Raw genomic sequence first — 19716 nt, 5'->3', positions numbered from 1 at the left:
CCAGAGGCTGCTGGACTACAACTCCCATGATCCCTGCCACAATGGCTTCCAGGCATGGTGGCTGGGGAGGATGGGCATTGTAGTCCTGCATCCTCTAGGGATCCAAGTTTGAGGACCCCTGAAATAAGGTGTTGGGTTGATTTTTTTTACTTCATAGTTGGTGTTGACTTTAATGCAACTCCTAGCTTTCTAAAATGTATGAACAACTGGATTGATAAAATACATTTACAGTCTCTTTGGAGTCCTCTTTGCCCCAGAACAACAAAGAGGGAAAAGAATCCCAAGGGTGCAGAATAATGTTGATAAAAGATTTATTTCTCTTTGCGCCTAACGATACAGAGCGATGGGGAAGTGGCTGGGTGCGTTTTCTTCGCCCGCCTAGCAGCTTCGCCCAGGATGGGGAGACAGAGTCCATTTTCAGGAGGAGGAGGAGAGAGAGGCAGATGCACACAACAGTGATCTGAGAATCTGGAAGCTGGCCGGGAGATGCTCAGTGCTTCACGGTGCTGCTGATATAGGATTCCAAGATGAAGACCGTCTCATCCACTTGGTTTTCACTGGCATCGATCCTTGGAGAGAAAACACACAATCTGTATCACAGATGCTCGGGTTACGAGGTGGAGTCATGGATAGGGGCCAATAATCCACCTCAACCCAGTTGATTGGTTCAGCGGGGTGCCTCTCGCTAGCCTGCAAGTCAGGGGTTCTCAAACCTGGGTCCCCAGATGGTGTCGGACTACAAATCCCATCACCCACAGTGGCTGGTATGGATGAGGGCATTTGTGATCCAATACCATCCGGGGACCCCGGTTTGAGAACCCCTGGAACATAGGAAGCTGCCATATACTGAGCCAGACCCTTGGTCCATCTAGCTCAGTATTGTCAACACAGACTGGCAGTGGCTTCTCCCAGGTTGCAGGCAGGAACCTCAGTCTCAGCCCTATCTTGGAGATGCTGCCAGGGAAGGAACTTGGAGCCTAGATGCTCTTCCCAGAGCGGCTCTGCCATCAGCAGGTTTACAGAACAACTCGTTATTCTTCACACACGTACTTTGAAACACTGCAAATACTCTCTTAGAACCTACATAGGAATACAGGAAGCTGCTGTCTGCCGAGTCAGACTGTCGGCCCCTCTAGCTCAGCATTGTCTGCACAGACTGGCAGCGGCTTCTCCAAGGTGGCAGGCAGGAATCTCTCTCAGCCCGATCTTGGAGAAGCCAGGGAGGGAACTGGGAACCTTCTGCATGCAAGCAGGCAGGGGCTCTTCCCAGAGAGGCCCCATCCCCCTCAGGGGAATAACTTGCAGTGCTCACAGACATGTAGTCTCCCATTCAAATGCAAGCCAGGGCAGACCCTGCTTAGCAAAGGGGACAATTCAGGCTTGCTGTCACAAGGCCAGCGGTCTTTCCTTCTCACCTCTCCTGCACCTGTGCCTCAGCACCTTTATCCCTTCTCATCAAGCCTGCCTCTCTCAGGGGCACCCCAACCCCCCCCCCAATATAGCAACGGCGGGCCCTGCTCCTCCGGCCCGCCCCACTCACTTGTTGACGTTGCGCTTGAGGCTCTCCAGCTGCTGGCGTTCGGGGGCCGTGATCATCTCCTCAATCTCCTGCAGCTGGGCCTCTTCCGCACCCGTGGCCTGCATCGAGGCAAGGATGGCTTCCACCCTCTGGGATTTCTCCAGCAGGCGCCTGGGGTGGGATAAAGGCCACACGGGGGGGGGGGGGTTTCCACGTGAACAGCCACGCTCCGCTGCTGCAACCAGGGCTGGACGCCGAAGCGTGTTCCCTGGAACAGGGATCCCCACGGGTAGTTGACTACAACTCCCATCGCCCCCTGCTGCAGTGGCCTTTGGTGGTGGGGGTGATGGGAGTGGTAGTCAACAACCTCTGGGAATGCCCGTCACAGGGAAAGCTGGTGCAGAAAGGTAGGTTTTTCTGGGAAATGTGGAATGGGAAAACTTCCTGCGGAAGTGTTCTGGCTAAATTTCCTGGGGCGGGAGGAGAATCCTAAGAAATCACATGAAAAATTCCCCATGCATGTTTCAACCAACGTTCCCAAAGCGGTTTACACAGATATAAATAAAATAAAATAAAATATAGATGGCTCCCTGTCCCCAAAAGGCAATCTGAAAAAGAAACACAAGACAGCCACCAGCAACAGCCACTGGAGGGATGCTGGGCTGGGGACGGATAGGGCCAGTTGCTCTCCTCCTCCTCCTAAACACAAGAAAATCCCCACTTTCAAAAGGTGCTGCTTGGCTCTTTTAGCAGGGGACTGCTAACAACAGGAGCCGTGTCCGTTTCAGTGGGGCCTGGGAAGGAGACCTTGCCGGTGGATTGGGCCACATCAGTCCACAGTCTCCGTCTTCTCTCACTTTCCTGCCGAACTCCAGCTGCCTTTAAACACCCGGGGAGCTTTCCCGGCAGAACAGCAGCCCAGTGGCTACCCGCTGCACGACAGCCCACGGCCAGCCCTGCGTGCGAGGGGGCCGCTCTGGAGAAGGCAGGCCGGAAGGGGTGGGTGTCCAGGGAGAGCCCGGGTGGCGGCCTCCTGCCCTCCCTCCCTCCCGCCTCCTCCAGACTCCCGGCTCCTCACCGGTTCTCCTTGGTTTCATGCAGCCGCCTTTCGATGAGGTTGGCCGCGCTCTGGAAGGGAAAGGAAGGGAAGCCGTTGGTTGCTCTCAGCGGCCTGAGAGGGGCGGAAGGAGCAAGCCAGCCTCACGGGGATTATGAAGAGGACTCAGGAGTGCTTGGCTGGAGGTGCAGGAAGCTGCCGCCTGCTGAGTCCAACCTGGGCTCCATCGAGCTCGGGATTGTCGGCCCAGACTGGCAGCAGCTTCTCCAGGGTTCCAGAGAGAGAAACCGGTCCGTCCCCCTCTCTTCCTCTACCACCCGGAGCCATTTTTGGAAGGGCGAGATGGAAATTGAATTAATAATAATAATAATAATAATAATAATAATTAATTAATTAATACCTGGAGATTTCAGAGAACGAATCTGGGCAGAAGCTGCAGCCCCATCCTCGGACACAGGAAGCGGCCTTCTACCAAGTCAGACCCTTGGTCCAGCTCGCTTAGTAGTGTCTGCACTGACTGGCAGCAGCTCTCCAAGGCTTTTAGGGGGTCTCCCCCCACCCCGCGCCCACCTCTTTCCCTCCCTCCCTCCCTCCCTCCCTCTCTGAAATCTCCAGATTCCAGAGAGTGATGAGAACCTGGGACCTTTTGCATGTAAAGGCAGATTTCTCCCACAGAGCTACTAGAAACAAAGGGAGCTGCCTTCTACCGAGTCAGGCCCTTGGTCCGTCTCGTTCAGTACTGTCTACTCAGACTGGCAGCGGCATCTCCAAGGCGGCAGGCAGGAGTCTCTCTCAGCCCTATCTGGGAGATGCTGCCAGGCATTGAACTCGGGACCTCCTGCTCTGCCCCTGAGCTACGTCCCCACCCCCTAAGGCAGGGGTGGAGAACCTTGGCCCTCCAGCTGTTTTTGAACGACATCTCCCATAATCCCCAGCCAGAGAGGCCAATAGCTAGGGATTATGGGAACTGTAGGCCAACATCTGCAGGAGGGCCAAGGTTCCCCACCCCTGACCTAAAGGGAAGGCAGCAGACAGTGCAGACCAGCAGTCGCCCATCCAAATGCAAACCAAGGGGAACCCTGCTTAGCAAAAAGGCACAATACATTTCCCGCTACTGCAAGAGACGCACCTTGTAACAGCGGTGGAGAAGCATCCGTGCCGACGTGGGAGTGTTGACTGCATACAGGTAGAACGTCCGGGAAGGGGCGTGGTCAGGGGTCTTGGGGATCTCCTGCGTGGGTGAGGGTCAGAAAGAAAATGCTGAGTATTACTATTATCACGAATTATAATTATTCATATACTGTTTTTCAGTTTTAAAAACTCCTCAAAGTGGTTTACACAGAAAAAGAAATGGCAGGGTCAACTCTCCCTCCAGGGCCCACAGTCTAAAAAGAAAGAGAAGGCAGACACCAGCAGCACTGGAGAGATGGTGTGCTGGGGCCGGAGAGGGTCATTCGCTCCCCCCCCGCTACATGTAAGAGAACCCCCATGTTAAAAGCTGCTTCTTTGCTCAGTTAGCAGGGGTTATTCAGTACTGTTAATTAGTATTAATTTAATAATACATTGTAAGAGGAAGAGAAACATTTATATAGCTCTTTGTACACGCTAAAGAAGTGTTGAGATCCTCACAGCGACTGTGCAGTGTAGGCCAGCATTATTATTATTATTATTTTATGAACTGCTCAGGTTCTGCACAGCTTATCTTGCCCACTAGCACGGGACAAGGACGATACCTGCAGTGACACGACGTTTGTGGACAGCATTTTATACATCATCTCCTTTGCCTCCTTGGCAGGGATCATGGCGAAGTCTTCGATTTGCTTCTGTTCCAGATGCTTCTTCCGCAGAAGCAGACGGAAGATCCGGGCACAGCGGGACCCAAATCTACACCGGGAGGAAAAGAACACGACAAAACACTTTGCCACTCACACATTCCAGTTCCCTGGCTGATGTATCATGTCATATAGTGATAGGCCTCACAACACACATTAACTTCCAGAAAGCATCAGCTGCCATCTTAAGTTTCTAGTCCACATGGACCAATGTTTCAAAGCATACAGCGTGGTTATACCTACAGAAAGGTGTATTCTGGGTCAAGGAAGACCACCCCAATCAATTATGTGTACGCACAAGAAATTAAGATCTACAAAATTAGGATATGCCATAGGAAGCTGCTTTCTGATGAGTCAGACCGTCGGTCCATCTCGTTCAGTATTGCCAACTCTGACCGGCAGCAGCTCTATGAGGTTTCTGGCTCAGGAGTCTTTCCCAACCCCTGCCAGGGATTGAACCTGGGACCTTGGGCGTGCCAGGCAGGTGCTTTACCCATCGCCATCGCACTTGTATAGAGATAGTAGCTTTTATATAGAGATAGCAGCTTTGTCCAATTGATTCTGCTGCAAATTCCAGCAGATTACGCACATGTGAGATGCTTGGAAACGGATATAAGATGGACTTGACCCTGTAGCAAAATCTTACCTGGCTCAAAACACAACACTTAAAACCACCAGTAAAAACACATCACGCACAACAAATCACAACACAAAAGAGAGCATACAAAAAATACCACACACAACATTTAAAAAACAGTTTTTAAAAGGCCTGAGTGAACAAAAAGGTCTTCACCTGGCATCTAAAAGAACCAAGTGATGGTGTCAGGCAAGCCTCACCGGAGAGCCTGTTATTCCAGAGAGGGGGTGCCACCACCGAAAAGGCCCTCTCCCTAGAAGCCACCCGCCTTGCCTCATTCTGGGGGGGCCCTTGGAGCAGGAATCCCAAAGAAGACCTTAAGGTCTGGGTCAGGTTCTATGGAGCACTGTCAAGATAGGGTTGACCTTACCTTTCCTGTACGATGGATTCTAGTGTGGCGGTAGCCAGAGATCCGAGAGCTTTATGAAGGTCTGATTGAGGGAAGGTTAAGGAATATTGAGAGGAAGGGTGGAATTCAGCACTCGTCAAGGGCTTGTTCATTCAGACACCACACAAATGCCCCACGTGCCTTTACGCTTGTGTTCACACAGACAGCCACAGCAGTGGCTTGATCGGAAGTCGCCTGTCTGGTCGCCAGGGGCGAGTTCAGTTGTCTTCAGCTGACCAGGTAAGGGAGCATTTGTAAACTAAAAGGGAGATAATGCCTTGTTGGCCTGGTACGCAGCTGCCGCTTAGGACGTAGGAAGCTGCCTTCTACCGAGTCAGGCCCTCGGTCCATCCAGCTCAGCATGGTCTGCACAGACTGGCAGCAGCTTCCCCAAGGTTGCAGGCAGGAGTCTCTCTCTCAGCCCTGTCTTGCAGATGCTGCCAGGGAGGGAACTTGGGACCTTCTGCATGCAAGCCTGTTACAGATGCTCTTCCCAGAGTGGCTCCATCCCCTGAGGGGAATCCCTTACAGTGCTCACACATGTGGATCTCCCATCCAAATGCAAACCAGGGTGGACCCTGCTTAGCAAAGGGGACACTTCATGCTCCCTACCACAAGACCAGCCCGTTCCCATATTCAGCTCTGACCAAGGCTTCACACACAGGCCCAAGTAATCATTGCCTCCCAGGCCTTACAATGAAGGGGATGGGGCTGCAGCCGGTCAGAGTAGCCTGTCCTGAGCTGGATGGACCAATGGCTTGACTCGGAAAGCAGCTGCAGCTGCAGATGTTCACCCGGAGCATCCATAGCTCACGGGCAGAGCCTCTGCCTGCTTGCACGCAGAAGGTCCCCGGTTCACTCCCTGGCAGCATCTCCGGGTAAAGCTGGGAAAGATCCCTGCCTGAAATCTCATGGAGCTGCTGCCGGCCAGTGTAGGCAACACAGAGCTAGATGGACCAACGGCCTGACACGGCAGAAGGCAGCTGCCTAAGGTCCTGAAAGGCCCTGAAAAGGACGTCTGCTCAAAAGGTCTTCAGTGCTCTTTGCGTTTGCTCACATGAACTACCAACCAGAGTCCAGCAAAAAGGATACTGATGACATACATGCCGCCTCCACTTTCGCCCGATTTCCCGACAAACTCCAGCTACGGGGAGAAGAAAGGGTTAGGTCTGGGCAGAAGAAAGGGAGCAAAAACGGGAGGCGACAGTCCGCGGGCATTTTCGAAAACCCCCCAACGTAAAGCCGTAAAGCGCTGGGTCATCTTACTGGATCGTCTGCTAACAGAGTGAGATACTGATCGAGGATCTGCTTGGAGATGTTGTAGCCAGCCGGAAGGGACCGGAAGATCTGGTGGGAGGAAAAGCCAAGCTGAAAACCCCGAGGTAGGGATGTCTGTGGCTGTTTTGGTGTCAAGGACTGCCCAACGGAAGCAGAGAGCGGGTGAACTGCCAAAGGGTCTTCGCGGTGCAGGACCCTTGAACAAAACTTGCATAAATTGGTTGTGAACCATCTAGAGTAGGGATTCTCAGCGTTGGGTCTCCAGATGTTATTGGACTTCAACTCCCATAATCCCCAGCCCCAGTGGCCTTTGGTTGGGGATTATGGGAGTTGAAGTCCAATAACATCCGGGGACCCAACGTTGAGAATCCCTATCTAGAGCCTTTGGAGTCAGGCAGTATATAAATTAAATTAAATTAAAATAAAGTTCATCAATACAGAATATTATCCCAGCTACAGTCAGTGATATATTATAGGAACATAGGAAGCTGCCATCTACTGAGTCAGACCCTTGGTCCATTGAGCTCAGGATTGTCAACACAGACTGGCAGCGACTTCTCCAAGGCTGCAGGCAGTATGTGGCAGCTTCCTGTGTTCCTAAGCGGGATGCTAGGATGTTGTTGACTACAACTCCCAGCATCTCCACTTGCAATGGGTTTTTGTCTGGGAATTATGGGAGTCGTAGTCAACAACATCTGGGAATCTCTTGTTCCAGAGAACGTGGCTAAGAGCCACTTTGAGTGGTCTCAAGACTTGCCCAGGAAGATGTTTTAACACTCTCTCTTTGAAGAGTAACATTTTCACACACACACACACACCCCTTTGGAAACTCATTTCAATAGCTGTTGTCATAGGGCAACACATATAAGCTGGTGTTTGATTAGCATGTCCCACATGCCCCTTGCATGTGGAAGGGCTTCTCTGAATCCTGCCCTCTGATGCTGGCAAGGTTGAAGCGCCAGCCCAGGGAGGGGTTTACAATCTCAAAACGCAATACGCTTTTGTAAAGGCAGCTCAGCTCTCTTGCCGGCTTTGCAAGACCTCAGCTCACCCGGATAGCTTTGCTAAACCTCAGCTGCTCGCAGTGGCGATCTACCTTGCAGCACAGGTTCAGCAAAGGCGTTCCTTAATGGGCCACTGGTCTGTGATCTGCTTGGCCAGCAAGGCGAGAAGGAACCGGTTAGCTGCGCGGAACTGGTCGGTTCTCTGGATCCCGGCACGGATCTCTGGTTGCAGCAGATGCAGCTCCCAACTGGGGCCACCGACAACTGCCCAGTTCAGCCTACCGTGAGGGGTCCGAGCCGATGCTCACCTCGTTGGAAGAGAGCGGCTGGGTGAACGGTGCACTGGAGGAGGTTGTGACTTCACTCATTCGCAGCATCGTCCGCACAATTTCACTGCTGGTCTGTCGGAGTGGGAAGAAGGAAACGGAGGTCTAGGTCTTGCGGAGAAGGTAACCCTGCATCTAGGCTGCCCCATTTCAGAATCAGGGCTTGCGTGAATGGATGCTTCCTCAGACCAAAAACTAAAACTAAAAGTCCATGTATTTAGAAAACTGCCACATCCGGGACAGGAGAAACTCTAGAACAGGCCTGCTCCTCTTTGGCTCCCACAGGCTGTTTTTTGGACTACAACTCCGATCATTCCCGGCCACAGCAGCCAACAGCCAGGGGTTATGGGAGTTGTAGGCCAACATCTGCAGGAGGGCCAAAGTTGAGCAGCCCTGCTCTAGAACAACTAGAACCTCTAGAACGTCTGTTGTGAACCGTCCAGAGAACAATTTGTTATGGGGCAGCTAACAAATCAAGTTGTTTTTTTAAAATTATTATTATTATTATTATTTATTAACAACTAGTTTGGGGGGATCAAAGGGGTAGCCAAGAATTAATGAGGATTTTGCTATACATTCAATACTTGGGGAACGGATGTTGATTATTAAAGAAGCTTGCTTGACATTTCCAAACTGATTCAGAAAAGAGGCAAGGGGGGGCAAATTGGCCTTCCAACTGTTCTTGGACTACAACTCTCATCACCCCCACATCCCATGTGGCTCGGGATGATGGGAGTTGTAGTTCCGCAACAGCTGGAGAACCACCGCTTGGGAGCCAGCGTGGGGTCGTTCAATTTGAACCGAATTCAAATCAATTTGGAAACACTGAGCAGAGTGGCGATTCATTCAAATCGATTCAGATCTGGGTGAATTCGAAACGATCTGAACGAATCCCCACTCTGTTCAACGGTTCCGCATCGAATTCGGCCGAATTTTGTGCACATCCCTCGGAACAGCTGCTGAGAGAGAGAGAGGAGGAAGAAGGCCACCAAGGTGGGATGGAGTAGAACTCTGAAGAAACTCAACACACCTGGTCCATTCTGTTGGCCACTGCGCTAACAATGGCCTGATCTCGGAAGTGCTGGTGGAATCTGTCCATGTTGACTTGCCAATAGATCCCATCGTCGGGCGGAGCCTGAGGAGAAGCAACAAGGAGAAGGAGGGGAGTACTCCAGCGGTGTCTGCTCTGGTGTCCAAGGAGGGCCACGACATCCTCTAAACCCTAAACCCGTCCCCTCGTCACAATTCTGCAACAGCAGTATGGCCACCTCTAAGGACACAAATTCTCTCCCACAACCTTCCAACCCATTTGTCCTAGGGCTGAAGAGCCTCTGTCTCGGCATGAATGGTGCTCATCCAGGGAGGGAACACCCCACCCGGCTCAAGGGCCTTGGCTACCTCCTTGTTCTCTGTGTCTTGCTTCTGCCGTTTCGTTGAGTGTTCACCTTCATCTTCCTCATTGTCGGAATGCCGCCTTTTCCCCTTTCCTGTTGGCAAAAGGAGGCCTTTTTGAAAGCAACAGGGATACCACCTAAGCCCAGGTTTGAGCCTCACTGGACTTCAACTCCCGCCCTCCCCAGGTGTCTTCGGACTACAACTCCCGCCCTCCCCAGGTGTCTTCGGACTACAACTCCCGCCCTCCCCAGGTGTCTTCGGACTACAACTCCCACCCTCCCCAGGTGTCTTCGGACTACAACTTCCGCCCTCCCCAGATGTCTTCGGACTACAACTCCCACCCCCCCAGCCCCATGGGGATGATGGGAGTTGCAGTCCAACGACAGCTAGAGACCCTTGGGTTGGCCACCCCAGTCGAGAGGCTCGGATCTAACCCACCCCAGGGCTTGCAGGCCCGAGCTTGCTACCACGAGACCAGCTCTCCTCCTAACCCCTTGATTCCCTTAGGGGAAAGGTTTCTTTATTCACTGTTTCTGTCACTGGGCTACTGGGCGAGAATGGAACCCCCACAATTAAAGAGGGACCTCCTGTATACACAGCTATAAACTGTCTATCCTAACGTGCAGTTGCTCAAGGTTTCGCGTGCACGCACACACAACACACACACACACACACGTGTTCTCTGGAACAGGGATTCCTAGATGTTGCTGACTACAACTCCCATCACCCCCAGTCAAAGGCCACTGCAGCTGGGGACGCTGGGAGTTGTAGTCCACAGCACCTAGGAATCCCTGTTCTAGGGAACTCTGATGCACACCCCAAGGAAGATCCCAACTGCCTCCCCACCTATAAGATTCAGCTTCGGAACTGTATACATGTCCTTCTCGTCAAACTCCAAGGTGGGCGCGGGAGGAGGCGGGGTGTCCGGAGGCTCCACCCCGCCAGGGGCTAGCGGGCATCGCTGCACGAAGTGAGTGTCCGCCAGGCGCACAAACGTGGCGGAGGCTTCGCTGTAATCCATCGTTTTGCCGTCTGAGGAAAATAAATGATACTTCAAGCAGAGAGAGAGAGAGGGGAAAACTTTTCTCCCTTTGTCATATTAGGACCACCAGTGTGGTGCAGTGGTTAGAGTGCAGGACTAGGACCGGGGAGACCCGAGTTCAAATCTCCATTCAGCCTCATAAGACTTGCTGGGTGACTCTGGGCCAGTCCCTTCTCTCTCAGCCTCACCTGCTTCACAGGGCTGTTGTGAAAGAGAAACCTAAGTCTGTAGGACTCCGCTCTGGGCTCCTGGGAGGAAGAGCGGGACAGAAAATGTAAATAAATAAATAAATGGCGATGTGGCGTTATGACCTACAACTCCCATCATCCCCTGCTGCCACGGACTTTGGCTGGGGACGATGGGAGTTGTAGGCCCGCAACCAACGGGCATGCCTGTGACGAGGAACACCGAGTCCCGGCCTCCTTCCGGCTTCCCCGCATCGAATCGCCCCGCATCGAACGGGGTGAATCGGTGTGCATCGAATCGCCCGCTCACCTTCCATGGTTTCCGTCAGCCGGTCGGCCACCTTCTTCACCACGGCGCTCATGGTCATCTTGCCGTTGAGGAGCAGCTCCTCCACGATCAGCTCGCCCGTGTCGCTGTAGAGGGTCTTGGCCGTGTAGATGTATCGCGGGTAGCGGAGGATGCGCAGCACGCGGCCGCACTGGGCCTCGTACTCCACCAGGCCTCGCTTGTGCAGCTGGTAGGTCACCATGTTGTGCTGGATCAGGACACAGAGGGCCTTCCGGACCTGGGCGGGAGAACGGCAGAGCGCAGGGGTGGACATCGGCTGCACACGCACCCCACGTTCCCTACCACGGGGATCCCCAGATGTTGCTGACTACGCCTCCCATCATCCCCGGATTTGTCATGGAGGAGAAAGATCAATTCTTTGGCCATGGTGGCAGGGGATGATGGGAGTTGTAGTCCCACAACACCTGGGGGCCCAAGGCTGGGAAATCTGCTGTAATACCTGATGCCCATCGGATGCCTCTGAATCCTAGTTGCAGGGGAGTAGCACTAGGAGAGAGGGCACGCCTTCATCTCTTGCCCGTGGGCTTCCCAGAGGCATCTGGTGGGCCACGGTGGGAAACAGGACGCTGGACTACGTGGGCTTTCTTGGGCCTGACCCAGCAGGGCGGTTCTTATGTTCTTACGATTGACAGCTGGAGGCTGGTAGCAAGCATGACTTGTCCCCATAGCTAAGCAGGGTCTGCGCTGGTTGCATCTGAATGGGAGACTTGATGTGTGAGCACTGCAAGATATTCCCCTCAGGGGATGGAGCCGCTCTGGGAAGAGCATCTAGGTTTCAAGTTCCCTCCCTGGCAGCATCTCCAAGAGAGGGCCGAGAGAGATTCCTGCCTGCAACCTTGGAGAAGCCACTGCCAGTCTGTGAAGACAATCCTGAGCAAGATAGACCAAGGGTCTGACTCAGTCTATGGCAGCTTCCTAGGTTCCTATGTAATATCCCCTCGGCATACCTGATCGAGAGACATCCCAGTGTGGTGGGCGATCATCCGCAACGGCTGGCCTCCCATGCGGATGAGGTGCGTGCCGATCTTCTCCACAATCTCGCCAAAATGTTCGCGAAGCAGGAGGGAAGACAGCTTGATTTCGGCCTGGGTCATCTTGGCGTGAGACGAAACCAGCGGGGTTTTCTGCAAGAGGAGATTGCAGCCGCATGAACCAGTTGGCCACCAGCACCAGGAACAACTTAGGCAAGCAGTTCTCCAACTTGGATGTTGCTTGACTACAACTCCCATCATGCATTCAAAACTGGCTACTGTGGATGATGGGCTTTGTAGTCCATCACCTGGGCTGACAGGTGTTCCCTGCGCTGACAAGGATGGACAGGGCCAGGCTCTCTGCCTGTAGGCCAGAGGTTCTCCAACATGGGTCCCCAGATGTTGTTGAACAACTTTGGCCGTTCTAGCTGGGGATGATGGGCTGTGTAGTCCAACAACAACTGTGGACCCTGGGAACCCCTTTTGTAAAGAACTGTGTATGCAGATAGTGCATGCATACTGATAATATGATGCAGGTAGTGTATGCAGTTAAATTTTTATCATGCCAATAATGCACAGACACCGCACTTTCTGGCGTGACGAGCGGAAGACTGGTCTCTGCCCCAAGGAGTTTGCAATCTGAAAGTTGACACAGCAAAGAGGTGGAGGAGGCCAAGGGAAATGGGAGAAATACATATTCAGTTTAGTTGCGTGTAATTACTCAATTGTATGCATGCTGTGTCCACTTGTTGGATATGCGGTTGCCCATACATCCTATAGAATACAATACAGAATGAGATTTAACACCGTTCTGTATTCGGCACACCATCTTCCTGCCTGGCCCCCTTTAGACTCAGTATCATTCTGATGCCAGTGCTGATTAATTTTTACATATAGTTTTAGGTTCATAGTCTTAACTTTTAGCTTCTTCTACTCCCCCTGCTAAGTTTTTAGGTAATTTTTATAGAGATCCCCTTATGACTTTGTAGGAGTCGATTGTCTTAACTGCCTTCTTTTTGTTCATTTTGCTGTTATGCTAGTCAAAGACCGAAATAAAGACTATGCCTATGTAATTACTCAACTTAATAGAGGAAAAATATTTATTATTATTTCTTGTTTACACAGTCAGACAGGTGTTATTGACCGGTTTGTTTTATCCAGACATCGAGTCCTTCCCAAGGACCTGGGATGCCAGAATTTTATTGTCAATGGTTATAGATATCGTTGCAGAATAATAATAATAATAATAATAATAATAATAATAATAGGCTCATGCTAATAAACTAACTAATTGAGACTTGCGTTTTGGGCGGCATATAAATGTTTTAAATAAATGATTGGACTCCACAATCCACTCCCGGCCCATGATGAGGGGAAACAGATCACGCCCCCCCACCCCACCCCCAGTGAGGGACCCAGGCGTCCTGGCACACAATTCTCTTCCACTTCCCCTCCACTTCCACCCAGAGGACCCAGGAGTCCTGGCCTCCCTCCCCCTCCCATCAGGGTGAACCCAGGCGTCCTGGCTCCCAGCCCTCTGTCCTGGGTGGCTCCCAGCCCTATATGCCACCCCCCACCCACCCCATAACTAGACTCAACAATTCACTGCTAGGCACCCCAGCCAAAAATGGGACCCAGCCAGCCAGCCAGGAATCCATTCTGCTGCCTCCTCCCAATCATCCCAGACCCCAGGCCGGGCTCCCACCCACCGACCCCAGCTTCTTCCTCGCCCCCCGCCCCCCGTCCCCCGAAATCGCCCGCACCCCCGACCCGCTTCTTGCCTTTGCTACCTTGGCAGCTGTAGACGTAAGCCAGAGCCAGACTGACAGCCCCATTGTCTGAAGACGGGATTTCCCAGGATTTTCGACATCTCTTTTGGACCTCCTCTGAGCTGGGATGGAACGAGGGGAAACAGTTAGCCCAGCTGCAGTTGGACGGCAGGTAAGGTCCCCCCGCCCCCATCTCTGGAATAAAGGGGGTTACAGAAAAATGAAGAAATGGCCTCTTTAAAAATGGAAACAAAATGAACCAGGGGTTTTTCCCCTTCGGACAGTGTCATGCAAAATCGAAAGAGGGGTGTACTGGACTTTCATTAGGATCCATAAAAAGCCTCACGCAGTATGGTAGCAGGAGACACACCCGGTCTCTGAGGAGGGTGACTCTGGATGTTTCCTAACTCTATGCGTTTGCATTTACGGGGAGGGGAGAGGCGGCGGAGGAGGAGAAGGACGGAAGAGAGGAGGCGGAAGTCGGGTGGATAGAGCGTCGCCTCGGCTGCCGGCGGCGTCCGGCGTTCCAGCGGAGTCTCGCTGCCTTTCCCAGCTGGGAGGACTGACGGCAGCGGCGGCCGGCGGCGGAGACGGCGGGGGAGGGGTGACAAGATGGCGGAGGCCTCGGCGGCAGCGGCGGCCACCGTCTCCCAGCACCGCTTCTTCTGCCACAGCTGCAAGGGGGAGGTCAGCCCCAAGCTGCCGGTGAGGAGGGCTGGGGGGCGGCGAGGAGGCCCAGGCCGAGTCCCAGAGATCAGCGAGGGGGCGGGCGGGGGGAGCCCCCCCGACCAAAGAGGAGGAGGAGGAGGAGGAGGGGGGCTGAGAGGGGCAGAGGCCGGGGGCAGGAGGGAGCCAGGACGCCTGGGTCCTCCTCCAGGGAAGGGCTCGGACGCCTGGGTCCCTTATTTTCCTGTGGAGGAGGAGGGGGGATTGTGGGGGGAGGGCTGGGGGCTAGGACTCCTGGGTCTCTCTAGAGGGGGGCTCGGACGCCTGGGTCCCTTTCTTGCCTAGGGAGGGGGGGATTGTGGGGGGGGGGGGAGGCACGGGAGAGGCCTGGGGGCCAGGACTCCTGGGCAGTGTTGCTTGCAACAGACAGTGATCCCAGAGGGTGCTGACTACAACCCCCATCATCCCCCGTTAAAGGCCACTGCGACTGGGGATGATGGGAGTGGTGGTTGCCGTCCACACCTGTGGCTCCTGATTCATGGTGGGGAGAGGCAGGACTCCTGGGTCTTGTCTTGGGCTGCCTTCTGGGAGCAGGCTGCAGGCTGCCAGGCCTTCAATGTGAGCGTCCCTTGTGTGGTTGGGGAGGTGCAGGAAAGAAGGGCTTCTGGCTCCTGCCACCCACTCCCAATATATGGGATGAGAAGTGCTTGGGGATTTGAACACCTGACACAGGCCTGCTCAACTGTTTTGTCCCCCCATCTGTTCTTGGACTACAACTTCCATAATCCCCAGCCCCAGTGGCCAATAGCTAGGGAGTATGGGAATTGTAGGCCAACATCTCCAGGAGGGCCAACGTTGACCAGTCCTGATCTAACACACATCTGCCCCAAATCCATAAGGCCAGCTCAAACTTGAGACCCCCGACTCTGGTGGGCTACAACTCCCATCATCCCTAGCCACAATGGCTGAAGGCCCTTGGGAGTGGTAGTCCATCAACAGCTGGGGACTGAGAACCCCTGATGTGAGCGTGGAGAAAGGAGGAGGTTGTGGGGCTCAAGCAGACCCTGAGGTCCTCTTCTCCTTTCTCCACTCCAGTGGAGTGGGCGAGTGTTCAATAATGACTGTGTTCCTTACAATCTGTGGGGTGCAGAGACACAGTATTGCCATTTGAGAAGCCCAAGGCTTTGAGACAGTGTCCCCTTGAACAGGGATTCCCAGATGTTGTGGACTTCAACTCCCAGAACCCCAAGCAAAAGCCCTTGCAGCTGGGGATTCTGGGAGTTGTAGTCCACAACATCTGGGGATGCTTGTTAGAGGGAACACTGGTTTGGGGGAAATGTGCATCTGGAGGCTGGGCTCCTAGACAAGGTGTGGGGTGAGCGGAGAAGGTTTTAGGCCTTGAGTATAAGCAATACATGTCCTGGGAAACAGAAAGGGATTTGAGCCTCGCCCCCCCCCAAATATATGTATATGTATATATGTGTGTGTACATATATACAAACACACACAATGCATATGCTTGTGCAAACTGCTTTGAGAACATTTTTATTGTTGAAAAGCAATATATCAATCATCTTAATACTAATTTTTGCCAGGGTGAAGGTATGGCTAAAGAGTGGAAGGAGAAGGAAAGGGTCCCTGTCTGACACAGTTCTCCCTGCCCATGCTCTCTACTACATGCATACTCTTAAGAACCTCTAAGAATCCTACTAACTGAGCAAAGAAGCACTTTTTAAAAGTGGCGGTTCTCTTTATGGAGCAAGGGGAGAGCAACTGGCCCTCTCCATCCCCAGCACAGCATCCCTCCAGTGGCTGTTGCTGGGGTCTATCTTCTGTTTCTTTTTTGGATTGTGTGCCCTTTGAGGACAGGACCTCAAAGTATTTGTATTTTATTTATTTGTTTATATCTATATAAACCACTCTGGGAACGTGGGTTGAAAAGCGATACATAAAGTTTTGTCTGTCTGTATCGTGCCTCCTCATGGCCACCTCTCTTGGAAACTAAAAAGCCCCAGTCTCCCAGTTGTAACTGGATATGCCCCAAGGCTATAGTGAGGAGAGGTTTGCTTGGGGGTCTGTGAGATGGTGCTCAGTTCCCATTAGCACTTCACTCCAGCCAGAGAGTGCCGAAGTAATTGGATGTCATCCCAAGCAGTGGTTCATCCTGGCTGAGTGGGCATTGAAGGGGCTGCCCACACCTCTCTTTTGCAGGCACACCTTTAAAAGGTCTGGCATAAGTTGCAACCCACCCGCCAGGCCTTGATGAGTCTGGTGGGTCTTTTTTGCCGTTTCCTTGGCTTGCACAATTGGGTGCATGGTGAAGCATCCAAGGCGCTGTGATACATGCTTGGTGGGTTCCGTGTTCTCATTTCCCCCCAAGCTGTGTTTCGTTCTGGGCAGCAGTATCAAGGCAGTGTGTGCACGCGCGTCTATTCAGAGTGGGGCCTTCCTGAGTCAACCTGAGCGGGATCTAAAATGAACGGAGCGGACGTCCAAAAACCTGTGTGCGCCTGCGCATGTGTGCACGCCTTAGAGGGAACACTGGGTGGGTTGTTAAAAGATGTTGGCTGCTTGTACCATTCGGGTTTAGAGAGCCGTGGAGAATGCTCTTTCTGCGTGAGTGCTGGCGTTGACCGGTCGGAGCCTTTTTGTGGATGGATTGTTAACTGTGGGGTGGGGAATCCAAGGGTAAGCAACGGGCTTATTGGCCAGTGCCGTAATAATAGCTTCCTTGTGCTGGTGGCCTGTTTGGCGGGGTCCCTCAGTCTTCCCCGGCTGGGGTGTGAGTGTTGTGCAACCTCTGTGGTGCCATCTGCAAAATGGGCACAGTGCCCAGGGCTGGAAGAATCCCAGGAACTTGGGTGCCCACGTATTTGCTAACAGGGGCCTCAGAAGTGGAGACGCTCTGGATTCATCTCTAAACACCGCCGGCTTCTGAATACATCTGGCCTACCGTGGAGGTCCTGTGTCCCCAGAAGATGTTGGACTAACACTCCCATCACTCATGGCCGTTGGTGTTGCCGTCCGACATCATCTGGAGACCCAGGTGTGAGAACTCCTGCCTACCACAATTGGATGCTGAGTTTGAAAAGTTTGGAACTTTCCCCTGCGGTCCTCATGATGTCTGTCTCTTGAGTGGAAACCTTTTGCGTTTACCGATTGATCCCATTACAAATGGCTTCAAAGTTACTTGGGGAAATTCCAACTATCCCAATTAGTCTGTGAGCCCGGCCCACACATTTTGGCCATTGGTAACTGAACAAAAGAGGCCTCTTTTTTTTTTTTTTAATAGACCACTTTTCGATTCTCTTTCGATGCTTGATTCTCTTTCTTTTTAGTGGGGGGAGAGCGACTGACACTCTCCAGCCCCAGCACTGCGTCCTTCCAGTGGCTGTTGCTGGTGTCTATCTTAGGGGCTTTTTGCGATTGCGAGCCCTTTGGAGACGGGAGACCACCCTAGAGCAGTCCTAGCGCTGCTCTTTAACCTTTCAGTTATAATATTGTTGATGGGTTAGACTGCTGACTTGTTTGTTTGTTTTTTAAAATTATTTATATTTTAATTGTATTGCGTTCCTCCCGCCCCCCTTGTTGTGCTGGTCATAGACCATAATAAACTTTGATTGATTGATTGAAACTTTATTTATATTTATGGAAACCACTTTGGTTGAAAAGCAGTGTATAAATATTTGCCGGACCTCATAGTGATTTGGGGGAATGTCTACCCCTACCCCAGAGATGGAAAAGGGGTCATAGCGTGGTTGTCCTAGCAGCTTTCTGTGTGTTTTCACCCCCTCTTTGTCCCTATCAGTGTTCCCTCTAACAGGGATTCCCAGATATTGTGGACTACAACTCCTAGAATCCCCAGTCAAAGATCATTGCAGCTGGGGATGCTGGGAGGTGTAGTTGTCAACATCTGGGAATCTCTGTTGGAGGGAACACTGGTCCTTATCTCCAAATGAATGGGGTGAAATTGCTGTTGTTTTGCTCAGAGAAAAGGGTCAGGGTAACAGTGAACAAATTATTGTCCTCTCTCCACGTGGAGTAATCTTTGGAGGACATTCCTGCCAGGTTTTGTTTTCATTGCCATTCCAGGAGAGGAGAGCTGGTCTTGTGGTAGCAAGCATGCCTTGTCCCCTTAAGCTAAGCAGATTCCACCCTGGTTGCGTATGAAAGGGAGACTAGAAATGTGAGCAGTGGAAGGGATTCCCCCACTTAGGGGATGGAGCCGCTCTGGGAAGAGCATCTTGGTTCCAAGTTCCCTCCCTGGCAGCATCTCCAAGATAGGGCTGAGAGAGAAACTCCTGCCTGCAACCTTGGAGAAGCCGCTGCCAGTCTGGGTAGACAATCCTGAGCTAGATGGACCAAGGGTCTAACTCAGTATGTGGCAGCTTCCTATGTCCCTCTGAGGCAGATGCCATTGTGACATGAGGACAGCAATGCTTCTGATAACTGGGAAGAGGGAAGATGATCTGCAAAAGCTTCCTTTAGTTTCAGAATATATATTTTTTTAAAAATTAGGAACCTAGGAAGCTGCCTTCTATAGAGTCAGACCACTGGTCCACCTAGCTCAGTACCGTCCGCACAGACTGGCAGCGGCTTCTCCAAGGTTGTGGGCAGGAGTCTCTCCCAGTCTGACCTGGAGATGCTGCCAGGGAGGGGACTTGGGACCTTCTGCTCTTCCCAGAGTGGCCCCATCATCCCTTCAGGGGAATCTCTTCCGGTGCTCACACATGTCATCTCCCATCCCAATGCAAACCAGGGTGGGCCCTGCTTAGCCAAGGGGACCAGTGCGCTGGGGAGGTTGTGGCTCGCTGCCAATGCTGCCCCATCAAGGTGAGGCTCAAGGATATCTTTCAAAGCCCAGCGGACGTGACATGGCTGTCCTGCTCCCGCCGCCGATGTCTGCGCCGAGCTCTTATCTGTAAACAAGGCACCGGCGCGGAAAAGCGTTCCCGGCTGGCCTTTCTGCCTGCACGCCGAGAGGCTGCTGCTTTGCCTTCTGGAACCGATGTGCGCTCTGCCTCCCACCCCTCGAAGCCCTCCTCCCCGTCCCGACTGCCGCCTGGCTCCGTTTTCAGCTGCTGAGTTCGGCACTTTCCCTGCGCCAGGTTTCGCTTGTCCCTTTGTCTCCGCGCAAGGTTGCCCGGGAACCCCTCGTGGCCCGACGCTTTCCATAGGTCAGGAGTTCCGGATGGCATCACGGCCTTTTTGTCTTGGGGGCCCGAATCGGAGCCCAGCGGATTCTGCATTCGTGTCGTGCCAGCTCTCGAAGCTGGCATTGGATGCAGAGCTGAGTGT

General features: G+C 52.8%; 2 protein-coding genes across 4 annotated transcripts in view; one reads left to right on the top strand and one right to left on the bottom strand.

Moving 5' to 3' along the window:
• Positions 1 to 294: 294 nt before the first annotated feature.
• POLR3C (RNA polymerase III subunit C) lies at positions 295 to 14188 on the bottom strand. 3 transcript variants are annotated; one of them, XM_053278732.1, is made up of 16 exons: positions 14099 to 14188; positions 13765 to 13874; positions 11960 to 12136; positions 10974 to 11229; positions 10283 to 10468; positions 9440 to 9528; positions 9072 to 9176; positions 8024 to 8116; positions 6700 to 6780; positions 6526 to 6577; positions 5416 to 5476; positions 4310 to 4460; positions 3706 to 3807; positions 2598 to 2647; positions 1541 to 1690; positions 295 to 569 (listed from the first exon to the last, which is right to left on the bottom strand). In XM_053278732.1, exons 2-16 carry the CDS (start codon positions 13816 to 13818, stop codon positions 491 to 493), a joined length of 1686 nt encoding a protein of 561 aa, XP_053134707.1. In that variant the 5' UTR covers positions 13819 to 13874; positions 14099 to 14188; the 3' UTR covers positions 295 to 490. The 3 variants fall into 3 exon arrangements, with proteins under 3 accessions (XP_053134707.1, XP_053134708.1, XP_053134709.1); XM_053278733.1 differs by having other exon boundaries at positions 13774 to 13874; XM_053278734.1 differs by lacking the exons at positions 13765 to 13874; positions 14099 to 14188 and adding an exon at positions 12705 to 13383.
• A 17-nt stretch (positions 14189 to 14205) lies between these two features.
• The window catches only part of RNF115 (ring finger protein 115), a 30884-nt gene continuing 25373 nt past the window's right edge, over positions 14206 to 19716 (top strand). Inside the window, exon 1 of the mRNA XM_053278838.1 lies at positions 14206 to 14457. Coding sequence (XP_053134813.1) covers positions 14365 to 14457 — 93 coding nt within the window. The 5' untranslated portion in view covers positions 14206 to 14364. The remainder of the gene's footprint in view (positions 14458 to 19716) is intronic.

Source organism: Hemicordylus capensis, chromosome 14 (assembly GCF_027244095.1).
Source record: "Hemicordylus capensis ecotype Gifberg chromosome 14, rHemCap1.1.pri, whole genome shotgun sequence".
NCBI classification, from domain to species: Eukaryota; Metazoa; Chordata; class Lepidosauria; order Squamata; family Cordylidae; genus Hemicordylus; species Hemicordylus capensis.
The sequence above is the reverse complement of the archived record's forward strand: the minus strand, read 5'-3'. Positions and strand labels throughout refer to the sequence as shown.

What these genes read in the sequence shown, in the direction of transcription:
- POLR3C (XM_053278732.1), bottom strand. Translation starts at nt 13,818, where the DNA reads ATGGGGCTGTCAGTCTGGCTCTGGCTTACGTCTACAGCTGCCAAGGTA. An exon ending in CTCTGTTAGCAGACGATCCA is followed by an intron (nt 6,578 to 6,699) that starts GTAAGATGACCC and finishes TTCTCCCCGTAG; the next exon opens with CTGGAGTTTGTCGGGAAATC. An exon ending in CTCAAGCGCAACGTCAACAA is followed by an intron (nt 570 to 1,540) that starts GTGAGTGGGGCG and finishes TTTCTCTCCAAG; the next exon opens with GATCGATGCCAGTGAAAACC.